The sequence below is a fragment of the Ictalurus punctatus genome, chromosome 2, assembly GCF_001660625.3.
Source record: "Ictalurus punctatus breed USDA103 chromosome 2, Coco_2.0, whole genome shotgun sequence".
Lineage (NCBI taxonomy): Eukaryota > Metazoa > Chordata > Actinopteri > Siluriformes > Ictaluridae > Ictalurus > Ictalurus punctatus.
Genome location: NC_030417.2, coordinates 13,400,374 through 13,416,592, shown reverse-complemented (window position 1 = coordinate 13,416,592; position 16,219 = coordinate 13,400,374). Strand labels below are relative to the sequence as shown.

The window sequence follows — 16,219 nt, the reverse complement described above, 5'->3', positions numbered from 1 at the left end:
TTGGTACTTGTTAACAGAGGAAGACTGTCCGTGACATATTAATATTTCTGTCCATCCAGAGGGATGGACAGAAAACACAAAACAGTAACAGTAACAAAACAGTAACTTTAATATCACTCAAGGATATCATAAAAGTGTCGAAGAACTGGTTAGTGTAATCAACAAAAACATGAAGAAATTGGAACTTGGAATAGAGATAACCTATAAACCTATGAAAATTAAAATATGCATCGTGTCCTAAAAAAATCCATCCATCCATCCATCTTCTATACCGCTTTATCCTTTTCAGGGTCATGGGGAAACCTGGAGCCTATTCCAGAGAGCGTCCTAAAAACATTTTACGTTCAAAGCTAATGGAAAATTAGCATATACAGTATGCTCGGTATGAACCCCGGTGATCCGATAACGGTCCGAGAACCAGATGCGCCTAACCCTGCTGATATTCATGCAGGCTTTTACAGGATGTATGTATATACAGACCTTATTGAGTATCAACGAGTTGGTGACAGTTTTCCCCCGTTACTGAGATGCATACATATAACGAGTGAAAACAACAAAGTTGTCACAGTTACTTATGATAAGCTGCATTACATACCTCTCACCAAGAACCACATTACCGATATAGTAATCGAAGTTAAAACAGATCAGAACAAGCCTATACCTTTTAGTTATGGGAAATTTATAGCTAAACTACACTTTAGACCTGCTAAACATTCATTCCGTATGTAAAATGATGGATAGGGGCTATGTTCATCTGCCGTCCTACGTGGATTATTATGTCCACCAGGCTGGAAATGGCCTTCTGGGATTTCAAGGACCCCTCACCATGTATGGGTCGGGACTAGGAGGTCTGTTCAAGGGTCTTTTTAAAATGGCGGTTCTGTTCAAAAGGGGATTTGTTATCGCAAAACCTCATTTAAAAACAGCGGCTAAAGGTTTTGTAAGCAACGTAGTAAGCAACATTATGATCAAGACACAAACTCAGAATCAAGAGGGATCTGGAGTTGCATTGATTGCGCATAAAATATCTAAATGGCTCCTAGGGTGTCGACAAGTGATTCTGAATAAAAGATGTAAGGTTAGTAAAATCAAGACCAGTGTGAAAAAGACCGAGCAGTGAGGCAACAGGCATCATTCCATCTCTCACAAGAGAAAGTGGCTGAACATTTTCTAACATCATGGGTTTCTTACACAGTCTATCCTCAGAGTGTACCAAGACAGAATTGGATATTTTCACATTACCTTATACCCAAATGATTATTCAAAGGTACACTTATGTCAAAATACCTCCACTTTCTGCTCTTACAGACAACAGGCCCCTGGAGTTCTACGTGGCTGGAAATGGGGAGGATTACCTCGACTTGAACAACACTTTTTTACATCTGGCCTGCAAAATCCTTAACCCCGACGGTTCCAACATAACTAACGATGCAGGTTAGTTGGGGTCGTTAACTATCCTGTAGCCTCACTTTTTTCATAAGTGGATGTCATGCTCGGGGATTGTCTTATTTCTCAATATAGCAGTACATACCCATACCATGCTACCTTTGAAAGTCTTCTCAACTATGGAAAAGATACCCTGGAAACACAATTTTGCCCTGGGCTATTCTACAAAGACTCATCGGGGCATATGGACACCACAGACCCAGACGGTCGAAACGAAGGTCTCAAAAAAAGGGCCAGTTTCAGTGCTGAAAGCAACACCTTTGACCTGATTGGACACATTCACTTTGGATATCTTTTTTCAGGATAAACTTTTACTGAACGGTATCGATTTGAGGATTAAAATGGTTTGCAGCCAAGTACCCGATCGAAAGAGTTTGAAGACTAGCTGCAGGGAGCCGCATTTGTTCACAAATTGTTGTTGGCCTTTACCTAAAACCATTATCTTTGGGATGGTAGACAACAATGCCTTCAGCGGATCTTACAATAAAAACCCTTTTAATTTTAAACATTATGATGCAGAGTTTATCGCGCTCTATGTAGATGGAACTCAATATCCTGCAAAACTGTTTCAACCTGTTTTTCAGTCCGGTAATGTGGTTCGTTAATTCCATTCTTTAATTTTAGCATCAGGAAAGCAGCTGAAACATCAGGCTTTGGCAATAAACAGAGAAGAGTACCTTAACAGATATACTTTATTCGCATTCAACCTGAATCCTGAGAACGACCTTGGGCAACATTTGTCATTAATAAAGTCGGGAAATATGCGATTGGAACTCAGATTTCGACAACCGCTTCCGAGCACAGTGAATCTAATCGTGTACGCCAGTTTCAACAGTATTTTAGAACTAAACAATAAAAAAAAACGTGCTCATCGATTACCAGTAACGCATGGATACCAGAGAAATAACGGAGGTTATGAGAAGTTGTCCTGAAATAGAAAAAATATTTCACGACGTGATGGCCAGACTATGAACTCTTTCCTCGATCGATTCATTATTTTTTTGACAAAGAACTGTTACAAAATGAAATGTAACCCTGTACAAGTTCAAAACTTTACTTCAGTTTGCTGCGGGCAACACTGCGTTTTTTTTTCTATGTCACAAAGCTAAAGGTTATTCGTTTAACCATATTATGTCTATGTATAGCAAAGATTTAAATAGAAATGATAATGCTGTTGTGTCTTTTGTTAAAAAAAAGTACCCTAGAGTAAATAAAAAGCATTCATTTACTTGTGTACAATGTGTTAACTCTCTAGATATGTTTCATTTGCATGTGTAGTGGAATATTAAATGAGGAGGCTTCACAAGAAAATGGTTAAAAAAAGTTATTTTATTGAAATAAAGGGTAACACAATATAACATTTGTTGTCCCTTGCCAGTTCAAAAACCAAACCAGTCAGATCGGTTAAAAACAGGAGATTTGAAAACTTTTAGGGGGAGAAACAAGGTGAGAAGTATCTTTTAAATCTTTTTATGTCAGATATTTTGCATTGAACACCTCCATTAGGTATTGCTGAAAAGGGTATATTTAGGTTGGCTATTGTCTGTAAGAGCTCTTTCCAGCCTAAAGGCCTCCGTTCGTCGGATACTCGATGAGGGGCCGTGAGATTTTCAAGCAAATCCACCATGTCAGATCCTTTGATAGTGTTTCCTTTAAAAATAAATTCACCACTATCGTTCCACGAAGCACCAACTTTTCCATAACGTACGAAGTGTTTCTTTTGTTTCTCGCAGAAAGGTTAGCAAGCACAAGTCTTTGGGCAGTTCAGTCACCATTGCTTCCGATTTGCTTTTCAGTATTTTAGGTAAGGACAGGGTCAGTTGAGCGGTTTCCTGCTATCCTAGTTTAACCAAGTTTAAAAAAATTTTCAGCACTGATGAGTAGTGATGCAAGGGATTTGTTTCTCAAATGAAACCGCTTTTTATCTCTTATGATTTGGTTATGCGTGGTTACGAGTTGACTGGTTTGACTCAGATTTTTCACTCGCTCATACACCAGATCTGTCAGTAATTTCAAATCGACACTTTCAGAATTGATACAATTTAAAATAATGCCTTTCGCTTTCATAGTTGTTTTTCCTTTTACGGTTTTGTAATTGTAGGTTTTAGGGCTTGCGCTTACGAATTCTACGATTTGACCGCCATCATCTAGTTTGCTGGTAAGACCACCTATGTAATCGCTTAAGGCGGCACCCAGTCACTTTCCTTACTTTTAAAAATTATACTGTCGGTGTCTGTGTCTGTGCGTGCGTTTGTGCATGTGTGTGTGGTGTGTGTGGAATTGCACCGGAAATCTATAGGAAACAGCATGTAACAATAATTATCATGAACCTTTTGACATAGGCCTAACTCCTGAGTGTTTCACAATCTATGTGAAAGAACTTGTATGTGTGCGTGGGATTGCACCGGAATCGGATTTAACATATTCATATTTGATGATGATGACCTGCAAACATAATTATATTTGATGATGATGACCTGCAAACATAATTATATTTGATGATGATGACCTGCCAACATAATTATATTTGATGATGATGACCTGCCAACTTAATTTTATTTGATGATGATGACCTGACAACATAATTATATTTGATGATGATGACCTGCCAACATAATTATATTTGATGATGATGACCTGCCAACTTAATTTTATTTGATGATGATGACCTGCCAACATAATTATATTTGATGATGTTCACCTGTCAAGATCATTATAATTGATGATGATCACCTGTCAAGATCATTATATTTGATGATCTCCTTTGACCTAGACCTCTCAAAACCAATTAGTGATTTTTGGTAGCACAGGAAATATGCAACCTATTTCTCTCTCTTGTGTATTACATTGAGAGAAGTATTACATGGAGCAATTTCTTATAAGAAGTTCCAGGAACTTCGCCTCTTTCTTTTTTTTTCTTTTTTTTTTTTATCAGTCAACAATAATCCACTCTTAACCCGATTAAGACAATACTTTGATTAAGAAACTACCAGGTAAACAGCAATTTTTAATTACCTTAATCTGATTAAGGTCATACTCAAAGTAAGCACTAATCGAATTAATACATGTGGAGTACTTCTGTTTTAGTCGCATTATCGACGTGTATTACAGACATGTAAACACCTTAATCACATTATTAACGTCGTGTGAGATTTCACTGCATTTTGTGACAGGACACGATCACACTTGGCAGTGCTCAACATTTTACGGTGAACAAGAGAGTCCGGCTGCGTCCCAAACTGCATACATGCCAAATGTAGTGAGGTGTGCCATGATTAAAACGTCATCCTTATGAACTACGTGGCCAATGAGCTCTCTTCCTACCATAGTATATAAGCTGCTGTTTAGGCTTCACGGAATGCGTCATGGTCGAAAACCCACCCCTTCCTTTCATTGCTACGGACTGCAGAGGTATGTGCTGTTAGCTTTGTTGCTTAGCTGTTTGATGCTAGCGTTGTCCACTTATCATGTGATTTATTTGTTTAGTGTGACGTTGGGCTACTGAGACTGTGCATGTGTGGTGTGCTGCTTGCTCTCAGTGTAGTGTGCCGTCAGGGCTCTCATCTGTGTAGCATGGCAGTTTAATGTAACCACGGTCGGAATGCCAGCTGTTGCTGTCACAACTATTAAAGAAGCTATCATATGATTTTCATATGTGCCGTCGTGAGTATTATGCCATCGGATCACGGTAGGTAAATCGCTTAGTTCAATTATCTGAGTTAAATGATTTTCTATGCTTTCCAAATTGAGGTTGTAACACCTGTTTGTTGTTCTTAGGGTCCTTGATCTTGCATGCGTTAAGGCAGGCTGAGTGAGTGCGGTTGTTTTGGTATAGCTCCTCCCCCTTACTCGCGGGGCCACGTTGCTGCTTTTGGGCTGCTTGATTATTTGGTTTTGTTGCTTCAGTTTGTTTTGTCTTTTACTTTGTGCTTGTTTGTGTTTTGATTTGCTTTATTTTGTTTTGCTTTGTTTTGTTATTATGTGTAGGTTACTGTCACTAACATCAGTTTTTTTAATTCAACTGTGTTGTAATAGTCTGTATCAACTATGTTGATACTGCTATGCGGTAGAAGTAGTTTTGGTCAGCTTTGGTAAAGTTGCTACCTGCAATCAGATTGAGTGTGGGGTTATCTGTGTTTTGGTCACAGTAAGTTTGTTTTTGTTTTATTCTTTCTTTCGTCTGCTTTGAGCTTATTGTAATTGTTTTTGTTTGTTTGTTTGTTTGTTTTTTCCTTGTAGGAGCTGAGTGCTTCCTGAGGCTGAGCGGAAGTTCTTTGCTGCACCTTTGGCTTTACTTTATTAAGGGTTGTCATTATTGCTGTTTTCATTTGCAATGAATTTTTTGGGTATGATTCTGATTAGTAGGGTGCCGTCGTACTAGTCTGCCCTTCATACAGGAAGCCTCAGCCCTCCTATGATTATTGTTAACTTGTGACTGTTTTATTTGACCAATGCCTGACTGTGTTGGATGTTTCTTTTAAATTAATTCTTGGCCAGTCTTTTTAACTTCAAAATGTATTTTTAAATGGAAACCCATGCCTCTTGCCTGTTCTAAGTGGAATGTACTTGCGTGTCTTTATTTGGGTTATTTCCGCGTTTTCTCAGGGTGGTGTAGTTGATAGAAAACGAAATGAGCGAGCCACATTGCTACATGTGGCGTAGTTTCTATTTTCCCCGTTTCCTCGGGGTGGCGTAGTTGGTACAAAACGAAAATAAGAGCCACGTTGCTACACCACTATAGGCCTGTAGTGGGGGAAAATACATGTATCTCGGCTACTATATAGACGGTAAGTACGCGGTTTGGGACACAGCAAATCAGGAAATCGCATTGAAGAAAAGCATAGGTGCTGTGTAGCCTGATTCTATATAAAAGGAAAGAAATTCAGTCAGTTTAGTCATCAGATGTACTAATTCAATTTGGGATTTTTTTGAGAAAAAAAAAAAAAAAAAAAACACTTGTTGGTGAATGATTTATTATCCCTCTAGCTTTCTGAGGATTAGCCAGACATTTCCTCAGTTTTTAGCCACTCTAACCCAAAACATTAAGATATAATGTTTAACTAAGATCAAAGGGTCACTGCTTCATTCAAGTATAGCTTCTTTTTGGTAGTTTTTCAGTCTATGGTGGTGTTGATTAAAATAGAGAATGAGCAGAGAACTTCCCAACAGTGTACATTCTGCTTTGCTAGCTATAATTAAGGAATAGCATGAATTTCACAAAGTGATTAATGAAAGTTGCTATTGTGGTTTTGTCTTCTCTCCAAATAAATTATTTCAGAACTCCATCCGTCACAATCTCTCTCTGAATAAATGCTTCATAAAAGTTCCAAGGCAGAAGGATGAGCCTGGAAAGGGTGGCTTCTGGAAGATTGATCCGGAATATGCTGAACGTCTCCTGACTGGGGCTTATAAGAAGCAAAGGATGCCTCCAGTACAGATTAACCCAGCTCTTAAAAATCAACTTGGAACGATCTCACAGCCAGTTATGCCTGCGCCAACAGATGTCATGGGTTTTCGCCATGTTGATCCTGAGTCACAGCAGCTCTTAGAAGAATTTGAGGAAGTCACTAGACTTGACCAGAACTGGGACCCTCACCTAGCAGAAACCACTTTATCTGATTGCTGGAGCACAGTAAAAGGCCCCAAAAGAAAACAGCCATATGGCCACTGGGCTGGAAGTGCCCAAGCTCTGTGTCGCTCAAGCTCCCCACTGCTGGCCATGGAGGAACCAAAGGTTCTGGGATCTCTTATGGGTAATTTTGACTGGGATGCTCTGCTAAATTCAGCCCTAAATGAGGATTTGAGCCTGAATGAGTGTGGTCCTCTGAGCCCAATACCACAAGATCAGAACCTCATGGTACCTGGCATTCATGTTAATTCCCTGGGGGCCTCTGTCAATACTACAGAAAGTAACATGCTAATAGAAACACAAAAGGACCGTGATGTAGACCTTGACAAAGAGACATTCTTAGCCACAGAATTTTTACAGAGTCCTTGGATAGAAGAAGAAGCGGGGAACCATCCTGATTTTCTTTCAATGTCTACTGTTAACATCAATCAACTCTTTGATCTGGGAGGCTCACTCAGTGATGATCTTGACAGTAAAATTGAATCTCTTCTCTGAATAGTCATCAGTATCTTTTGAGACAGATAATATCTAACCAATACCATTGAAATATTATGAGTGGAGAGAGCTGTTTTATACCAAAGAGTAAAAAATTTTGGTCCATTGCATTTCCATTTTATATATTTTTTTCATATTTTTCATATTTTTTTCATATTATATTTGCATTTTTTTGTTTGTTTGTTTGTTTGTTTGTTTATTGGCAAGTGATTTATCAAAAAGCCACTGATCAAAAACTGCCACAACAGTGGGTTCTTCTAAAAGAACTAAAATCTAATTCTTCATGACTGGACTGTGAAACCAGAATTGGACAACAATGAAATTGCAGACAGAAACAGTGCATAAATGAATGGCAAAAATGTAATCTTAACAGTGTAGTTGTTCATTTTAACTAACTGCAGTTACAATTAAGCAATAAATAATTTCTAGCATCTACAAATAAAAAGAAGTTATAAAGGTAATCATGTATTGCAATTGAGGTACCTGCTTGGAAGGAATAAAATAAAATATGCAAATAAACATATATCACAATGATAATACTGGACTCCTAGCTATGCCTAGCTATGAGGTTGCATATACTGAAACTGTTTTCATTCACATTACAACAGAAAAGGTGGATGCAGTCTTTTCATGTCAAATACTAACAATAAAATTGTACATTAACAATAGTATGTATTAGAATGGTGATTTTGGCTGCTTTTTACTTTATATATGCTACCTCTAGGTCAAATTATTCGTAAACATGGAATTAGCTTCCACGGTTATGCTGATGATACACAGTTGTATGTTTCAGGGAAGCCAGAGGACAGACAGCAGCTTAATAAATTTGAGGAATGTGTAAAGGACATTAGACGTTGGATGCTAACTAACTTCCTTTTACTTAATTCTGATAAGACAGAAGTACTTGTATTAGGACCACGTGTAGCTAGAAGTAAGCTTTCTGATCACATAGTAAATCTGGATGGACTTTCTGTTTCATCATGTACAGCAGTAAAAGACCTTGGTGTGATTATAGACTCCAGCCTATCATTTGATGCTCATGTAGATAATATTACTAGGATAGGTTACTAGGATAGATAATATTACTAGGATCTAAGATAAGAAATATAATGTCACTACATGATGCAGAAATATTAGTTCATGCTTTCCTCACCTCTAGACTAGATTACTGAAATGCCTTACTGTCTGGATGTTCCATTAGGAGCATAAACAAACTCCAGTTAGTCCAGAATGCAGCTGCTAGAGTCTTAACTAGAACCAGAAGACACTACCACATCACTCCGATCTTATCAACACTGCATTGGCTCCCAGTGAAATCTTGCATTGATTATAAAATACTATTATTAACCTATAAAGCACTAAATGGCCTCGCGCCACAGTATCTAGGTGACCTTTTGGTTTTCTATGATCCGCCACGCCTACTTAGATCAAAAGATGCACGCTATTCGACGGTACCTCGAATAGCGAAGGCTACAGCAGGGGGAAGAGCTTTCTATTATAGAGCCCCACATTTATGGAACAGCCTTCCAATTAGTGTTTGGGACTCAGAGACAATCTCAGTGTTTACATCTAGGCTTAAAACATATTTGTTTACTCAAGCCTACCCTGACTAGACTTTCTGTTACGCTAAGCACAGTCCTAATAATCTTTTCTCTCCCTCTCTTCTTCTGTCGAGGCACACACGATTTTATGGAGATACTAGAGATCCTGATCCTTTCTGCTCTCCGGACCTGCCTGATCCATTTCAGATGTCCTACCTCTGGATGGAGCTCTCATCTACTCCAATTCCAGATTGCTGGGACTACGGCTGCTTCTAAGGCCAAATAGACTTCATATAAATTCATAATTAACTTTTACACACTATCTGTTGTTACCCAGATGAGGATGGGTTCCATTCTGAATCTGGTTCCTCTCAAGGTTTCTTCCTCTTTACATCTTAGGGAGTTTTTCCTTGCCACCGTCGCCTCCGGCTTGCTCAAATTCTTGGGATAAATTCGCACTTTTAATATCTGTATACCGTGTTTATATGTTTCTGTAAAGCTGCTTTGAGACAAGGTCTATTGTAAAATGTGCTATACAAATAAAATTGAATTGAAAAAAAAATATGTTTGAACAGGAGCACACAACTGGAAAGAGTGGAAAGAGGGTGACAATTACATAGAGATAAAGAAAAAGAAACACAACAAAGACCATGGCAGCCAGGTTCAAGCTTTGCCATGTGTAATCCTTTTGGCCATGTCTCTACTTTGAATGGGCAAGTCCAGACCTGCTTAGCAACTGGGCGGGAGGCAAGCCAAATTTACTGCAGTATGTCACTAGGCCTCAGTAAAAAAAAGTTTTTAAAAGGTACATAAAAGCTTCCCATATATTATATCCTTTTTTTAAAAAATCACTTTATTTAAAGGATGCCCTCCAGTAAACAAGCACTTAGACTTCTGCTGAGTATAAAGGTTTAATTTAATTTATTTATTTCTGGGGTGACAAAAACCCCACAAAAGGCCCAAATACTAGATCTAAAGTGGGACCCCCTCAAAGAGCAGCCCAGCCAGAGCTAATTCTAACACAGCGGTAGCCATTCTCAGGACTCTAACCCCAAGTACTGAATTTGCATGGTGCCTGGTCCTCCTGTTAAAGCACATGACTGGAAAAGACAGAGGATGAAGTGAAACAGAAGCTGCGTTTACATGGACAACAATAATCCACTCTTAATCCGATTAAGACCATACTTTGATTAATAAACTACCATGTAAACAGCAATTTTTACTTACCTTAATCTAATTAAGGTCATAATCGAATTAAGCTCTAATTGAAATAAGACAGGTGGAGTACTCCTGTTTTAGTCGCATTATGGACGTGTATTACAGACATGTAAACATCTTAATCACATTATTAAGGTCGTGTGAGAGTTTTCACCGCATTTTGCGACAGGACACGATCACACACAGCAGTTTTATGTTTTACGGCGAACAAGAGAGTTCGGCTGTGTCCCAAACCGCATACTTTCCTACTATAGGCCTGTAGTGGGGAAAAATACATGTATCTCGGCTACTATATAGACGGTAATTACGCGGTTTGAGACGCAGCCCACGGCTTCAAGCAGTTGTCTATTTACACGTACAGCAGGACAAATAATTAACTGCACTTAAAGCATTCGTAAAAAAAAATAAATAAAAACACCCAAAACTATATACGGTACCATAACGAAGACGAACTGTATGTTGATGTGTGAAATTCTGGAGGGACATTAGACGGCGTGGCGTGTTGACGTAATGACGTGTGCCGTTAACCTAATTATGTTCTAGAACATGTCAAACCGGTACATGAAAGGAGTATTCTAAAAGCGACTCATGTAAACACCTTAATCACATTATTATCTTACTCAGAGTAAGGTCAATAATTAGATTACTGCTGTCCATGTAAACGTAAGTGACTCCCTTCCATACAGACAGCAATACACAATGACTTCATAAAATTCTAATTCTAAATTCTTGATGATTCCTACCAGTCAGTGGTACTAGTCCTGCTACAAAGGACCTAATCGAAAGCAGCAGTTTCAACAACAGCAGTTCTGACAACATGGATGACACTCTGACCAGTCTGCAGTGGTTGCAAGAGTTCTCTATCCTTAGTGACAGTGGAAGGCAACAAGTGAATTCTATTAGCCAACATCAGAGCAAACTCTTTGAGCAGCAGCTGGGTGGAGAAGCTCCTGCATCTCCTCTAGCAGGCGACCTTGCCACTCTAGGTATGCCACTGACCCCTGGCAAGCCCAGAGCAACAGCAGTTCCTGCCCTGTGCACTCTGCCCAGCTTGGTTGCACATGGACACTGCCCAGATGAGGTTGACTACAAGACAAACCCTCACATCAAGCCACTACACTCATATGCCACCCTAATTTGCATGGCTATACAGGCAAACAAGAAAAGCAAAGTCACACTCTCCTGTATCTATAAATGGATCACTGACAACTTCTGCTACTTCCGCCATGCTGACCCCAACTGGCAGGTAAGTTAGGCTGTTCACCTAGAGTTGATTATAGTGACCACTTTGTTTCCAATTTTAGTTGCCTCCTCAAAAAGCTAAATGGGGCACGTGTATCCAAAAACTTGACAGAACTAAATTTGAGCATACTACTATACTATACTACAGTGAGCAAGAAAGAGCAATTATAATAGCATCCATATCAGACCCTTTGGATAGAAACAAACCTCTGTTGAGCACAATGACTGTCTTTCATATGAATTGAGGTCCCATACAAATAAAATCGCATTGAAGAAAAGCATAGGTGCTGTGTAGCCTGATTCTATATAAAAGGAAAGAAATTCAGTCAGTTTAGTCATCAGATGTACTAATTCAATTTGGGATTTTTTTGAGAAAAAAAAAAAAAAAAAAAACACTTGTTGGTGAATGATTTATTATCCCTCTAGCTTTCTGAGGATTAGCCAGACATTTCCTCAGTTTTTAGCCACTCTAACCCAAAACATTAAGATATAATGTTTAACTAAGATCAAAGGGTCACTGCTTCATTCAAGTATAGCTTCTTTTTGGTAGTTTTTCAGTCTATGATGGTGTTGATTAAAATAGAGAATGAGCAGAGAACTTCCCAACAGTGTACATTCTGCTTTGCTAGCTATAATTAAGGAATAGCATGAATTTCACAAAGTGATTAATGAAAGTTGCTATTGTGGTTTTGTCTTCTCTCCAAATAAATTATTTCAGAACTCCATCCGTCACAATCTCTCTCTGAATAAATGCTTCATAAAAGTTCCAAGGCAGAAGGATGAGCCTGGAAAGGGTGGCTTCTGGAAGATTGATCCGGAATATGCTGAACGTCTCCTGACTGGGGCTTATAAGAAGCAAAGGATGCCTCCAGTACAGATTAACCCAGCTCTTAAAAATCAACTTGGAACGATCTCACAGCCAGTTATGCCTGCGCCAACAGATGTCATGGGTTTTCGCCATGTTGATCCTGAGTCACAGCAGCTCTTAGAAGAATTTGAGGAAGTCACTAGACTTGACCAGAACTGGGACCCTCACCTAGCAGAAACCACTTTATCTGATAGCTGGAGCACAGTAAAAGGCCCCAAAAGAAAACAGCCATATGGCCACTGGGCTGGAAGTGCCCAAGCTCTGTGTCGCTCAAGCTCCCCACTGCTGGCCATGGAGGAACCAAAGGTTCTGGGATCTCTTATGGGTAATTTTGACTGGGATGCTCTGCTAAATTCAGCCCTAAATGAGGATTTGAGCCTGAATGAGTGTGGTCCTCTGAGCCCAATACCACAAGATCAGAACCTCATGGTACCTGGCATTCATGTTAATTCCCTGGGGGCCTCTGTCAATACTACAGAAAGTAACATGCTAATAGAAACACAAAAGGACCGTGATGTAGACCTTGACAAAGAGACATTCTTAGCCACAGAATTTTTACAGAGTCCTTGGATAGAAGAAGAAGCGGGGAACCATCCTGATTTTCTTTCAATGTCTACTGTTAACATCAATCAACTCTTTGATCTGGGAGGCTCACTCAGTGATGATCTTGACAGTAAAATTGAATCTCTTCTCTGAATAGTCATCAGTATCTTTTGAGACAGATAATATCTAACCAATACCATTGAAATATTATGAGTGGAGAGAGCTGTTTTATACCAAAGAGTAAAAAATTTTGGTCCATTGCATTTCCATTTTATATATTTTTTTCATATTTTTCATATTTTTTTCATATTATATTTGCATTTTTTTGTTTGTTTGTTTGTTTGTTTATTGGCAAGTGATTTATCAAAAAGCCACTGATCAAAAACTGCCACAACAGTGGGTTCTTCTAAAAGAACTAAAATCTAATTCTTCATGACTGGACTGTGAAACCAGAATTGGACAACAATGAAATTGCAGACAGAAACAGTGCATAAATGAATGGCAAAAATGTAATCTTAACAGTGTAGTTGTTCATTTTAACTAACTGCAGTTACAATTAAGCAATAAATAATTTCTAGCATCTACAAATAAAAAGAAGTTATAAAGGTAATCATGTATTGCAATTGAGGTACCTGCTTGGAAGGAATAAAATAAAATATGCAAATAAACATATATCACAATGATAATACTGGACTCCTAGCTATGCCTAGCTATGAGGTTGCATATACTGAAACTGTTTTCATTCACATTACAACAGAAAAGGTGGATGCAGTCTTTTCATGTCAAATACTAACAATAAAATTGTACATTAACAATAGTATGTATTAGAATGGTGATTTTGGCTGCTTTTTACTTTATATATGCTACCTCTAGGTCAAATTATTCGTAAACATGGAATTAGCTTCCACGGTTATGCTGATGATACACAGTTGTATGTTTCAGGGAAGCCAGAGGACAGACAGCAGCTTAATAAATTTGAGGAATGTGTAAAGGACATTAGACGTTGGATGCTAACTAACTTCCTTTTACTTAATTCTGATAAGACAGAAGTACTTGTATTAGGACCACGTGTAGCTAGAAGTAAGCTTTCTGATCACATAGTAAATCTGGATGGACTTTCTGTTTCATCATGTACAGCAGTAAAAGACCTTGGTGTGATTATAGACTCCAGCCTATCATTTGATGCTCATGTAGATAATATTACTAGGATAGGTTACTAGGATAGATAATATTACTAGGATCTAAGATAAGAAATATAATGTCACTACATGATGCAGAAATATTAGTTCATGCTTTCCTCACCTCTAGACTAGATTACTGAAATGCCTTACTGTCTGGATGTTCCATTAGGAGCATAAACAAACTCCAGTTAGTCCAGAATGCAGCTGCTAGAGTCCTAACTAGAACCAGAAGATACGACCACATCACTCCGATCTTATCAACACTGCATTGGCTCCCAGTGAAATCTTGCATTGATTATAAAATACTATTATTAACCTATAAAGCACTAAATGGCCTCGCGCCACAGTATCTAGGTGACCTTTTGGTTTTCTATGATCCGCCACGCCTACTTAGATCAAAAGATGCACGCTATTCGACGGTACCTCGAATAGCGAAGGCTACAGCAGGGGGAAGAGCTTTCTATTATAGAGCCCCACATTTATGGAACAGCCTTCCAATTAGTGTTTGGGACTCAGAGACAATCTCAGTGTTTACATCTAGGCTTAAAACATATTTGTTTACTCAAGCCTACCCTGACTAGACTTTCTGTTACGCTAAGCACAGTCCTAATAATCTTTTCTCTCCCTCTCTTCTTCTGTCGAGGCACACACGATTTTATGGAGATACTAGAGATCCTGATCCTTTCTGCTCTCCGGACCTGCCTGATCCATTTCAGATGTCCTACCTCTGGATGGAGCTCTCATCTACTCCAATTCCAGATTGCTGGGACTACGGCTGCTTCTAAGGACAAATAGACTTCATATAAATTCATAATTAACTTTTACACACTATCTGTTGTTACCCAGATGAGGATGGGTTCCATTCTGAATCTGGTTCCTCTCAAGGTTTCTTCCTCTTTACATCTTAGGGAGTTTTTCCTTGCCACCGTCGCCTCCGGCTTGCTCAAATTCTTGGGATAAATTCGCACTTTTAATATCTGTATACCGTGTTTATATGTTTCTGTAAAGCTGCTTTGAGACAAGGTCTATTGTAAAATGTGCTATACAAATAAAATTGAATTGAAAAAAAATATGTTTGAACAGGAGCACACAACTGGAAAGAGTGGAAAGAGGGTGACAATTACATAGAGATAAAGAAAAAGAAACACAACAAAGACCATGGCAGCCAGGTTCAAGCTTTGCCATGTGTAATCCTTTTGGCCATGTCTCTACTTTGAATGGGCAAGTCCAGACCTGCTTAGCAACTGGGCGGGAGGCAAGCCAAATTTACTGCAGTATGTCACTAGGCCTCAGTAAAAAAAAGTTTTTAAAAAGTACATAAAAGCTTCCCATATATTATGGCCTTTTTTAAAAAAATCACTTTATTTAAAGGATGCCCTCCAGTAAACAAGCACTTAGACTTCTGCTGAGTATAAAGGTTTAATTTAATTTATTTATTTCTGGGGTGACAAAAACCCCACAAAAGGCCCAAATACTAGATCTAAAGTGGGACCCCCTCAAAGAGCAGCCCAGCCAGAGCTAATTCTAACACAGCGGTAGCCATTCTCAGGACTCTAACCCCAAGTACTGAATTTGCATGGTGCCTGGTCCTCCTGTTAAAGCACATGACTGGAAAAGACAGAGGATGAAGTGAAACAGAAGCTGCGTTTACATGGACAACAATAATCCACTCTTAATCCGATTAAGACCATACTTTGATTAATAAACTACCATGTAAACAGCAATTTTTACTTACCTTAATCTAATTAAGGTCATAATCGAATTAAGCTCTAATTGAAATAAGACAGGTGGAGTACTCCTGTTTTAGTCGCATTATGGACGTGTATTACAGACATGTAAACATCTTAATCACATTATTAAGGTCGTGTGAGAGTTTTCACCGCATTTTGCGACAGGACACGATCACACACAGCAGTTTTATGTTTTACGGCGAACAAGAGAGTTCGGCTGTGTCCCAAACTGCATACTTTCCTACTATAGGCCTGTAGTGGGGAAAAATACATGTATCTCGGCTACTATATAGACGGTAATTACGCGGTTTGAGACGCAGCCCACG

General features: G+C 38.8%; 2 protein-coding genes across 2 annotated transcripts; both read left to right on the top strand.

Moving 5' to 3' along the window:
- Positions 1-733: 733 nt before the first annotated feature.
- Positions 734-9,988, top strand: LOC108274255 (forkhead box protein J1-A). Its single transcript, XM_053685918.1, has 4 exons — positions 734-848; positions 1,309-1,434; positions 2,825-2,892; positions 6,653-9,988. The coding sequence occupies exons 1-4, from the start codon at positions 734-736 to the stop codon at positions 7,568-7,570; spliced, it is 1,227 nt and encodes a 408-aa protein (XP_053541893.1). The 3' UTR covers positions 7,571-9,988.
- Positions 9,989-10,599: 611 nt separating this feature from the next.
- Positions 10,600-15,234, top strand: LOC128635365 (forkhead box protein J1-A-like). Its single transcript, XM_053688002.1, has 2 exons — positions 10,600-11,575; positions 12,290-15,234. Exons 1-2 carry the CDS (start codon positions 11,147-11,149, stop codon positions 13,133-13,135), a joined length of 1,275 nt encoding a protein of 424 aa, XP_053543977.1. The 5' UTR covers positions 10,600-11,146; the 3' UTR covers positions 13,136-15,234.
- The last annotated feature ends 985 nt before the right edge of the window (positions 15,235-16,219 follow it).

Excerpts from the sequence above, each read along its gene's own strand:
- LOC108274255 (XM_053685918.1), top strand. The coding sequence starts at position 734 with ATGGATAGGGGCTATGTTCATCTGCCGTCCTACGTGGATTATTATGTC. Across the intron at positions 1,435-2,824 it reads CAACATAACTAACGATGCAG|TTCAAAAACCAAACCAGTCA; the intron begins GTTAGTTGGGGT and ends GTCCCTTGCCAG. Across the intron at positions 2,893-6,652 it reads CTTTTAGGGGGAGAAACAAG|CATGAATTTCACAAAGTGAT; the intron begins GTGAGAAGTATC and ends ATTAAGGAATAG.
- LOC128635365 (XM_053688002.1), top strand. The coding sequence starts at position 11,147 with ATGGATGACACTCTGACCAGTCTGCAGTGGTTGCAAGAGTTCTCTATC. Across the intron at positions 11,576-12,289 it reads ATGCTGACCCCAACTGGCAG|AACTCCATCCGTCACAATCT; the intron begins GTAAGTTAGGCT and ends AAATTATTTCAG.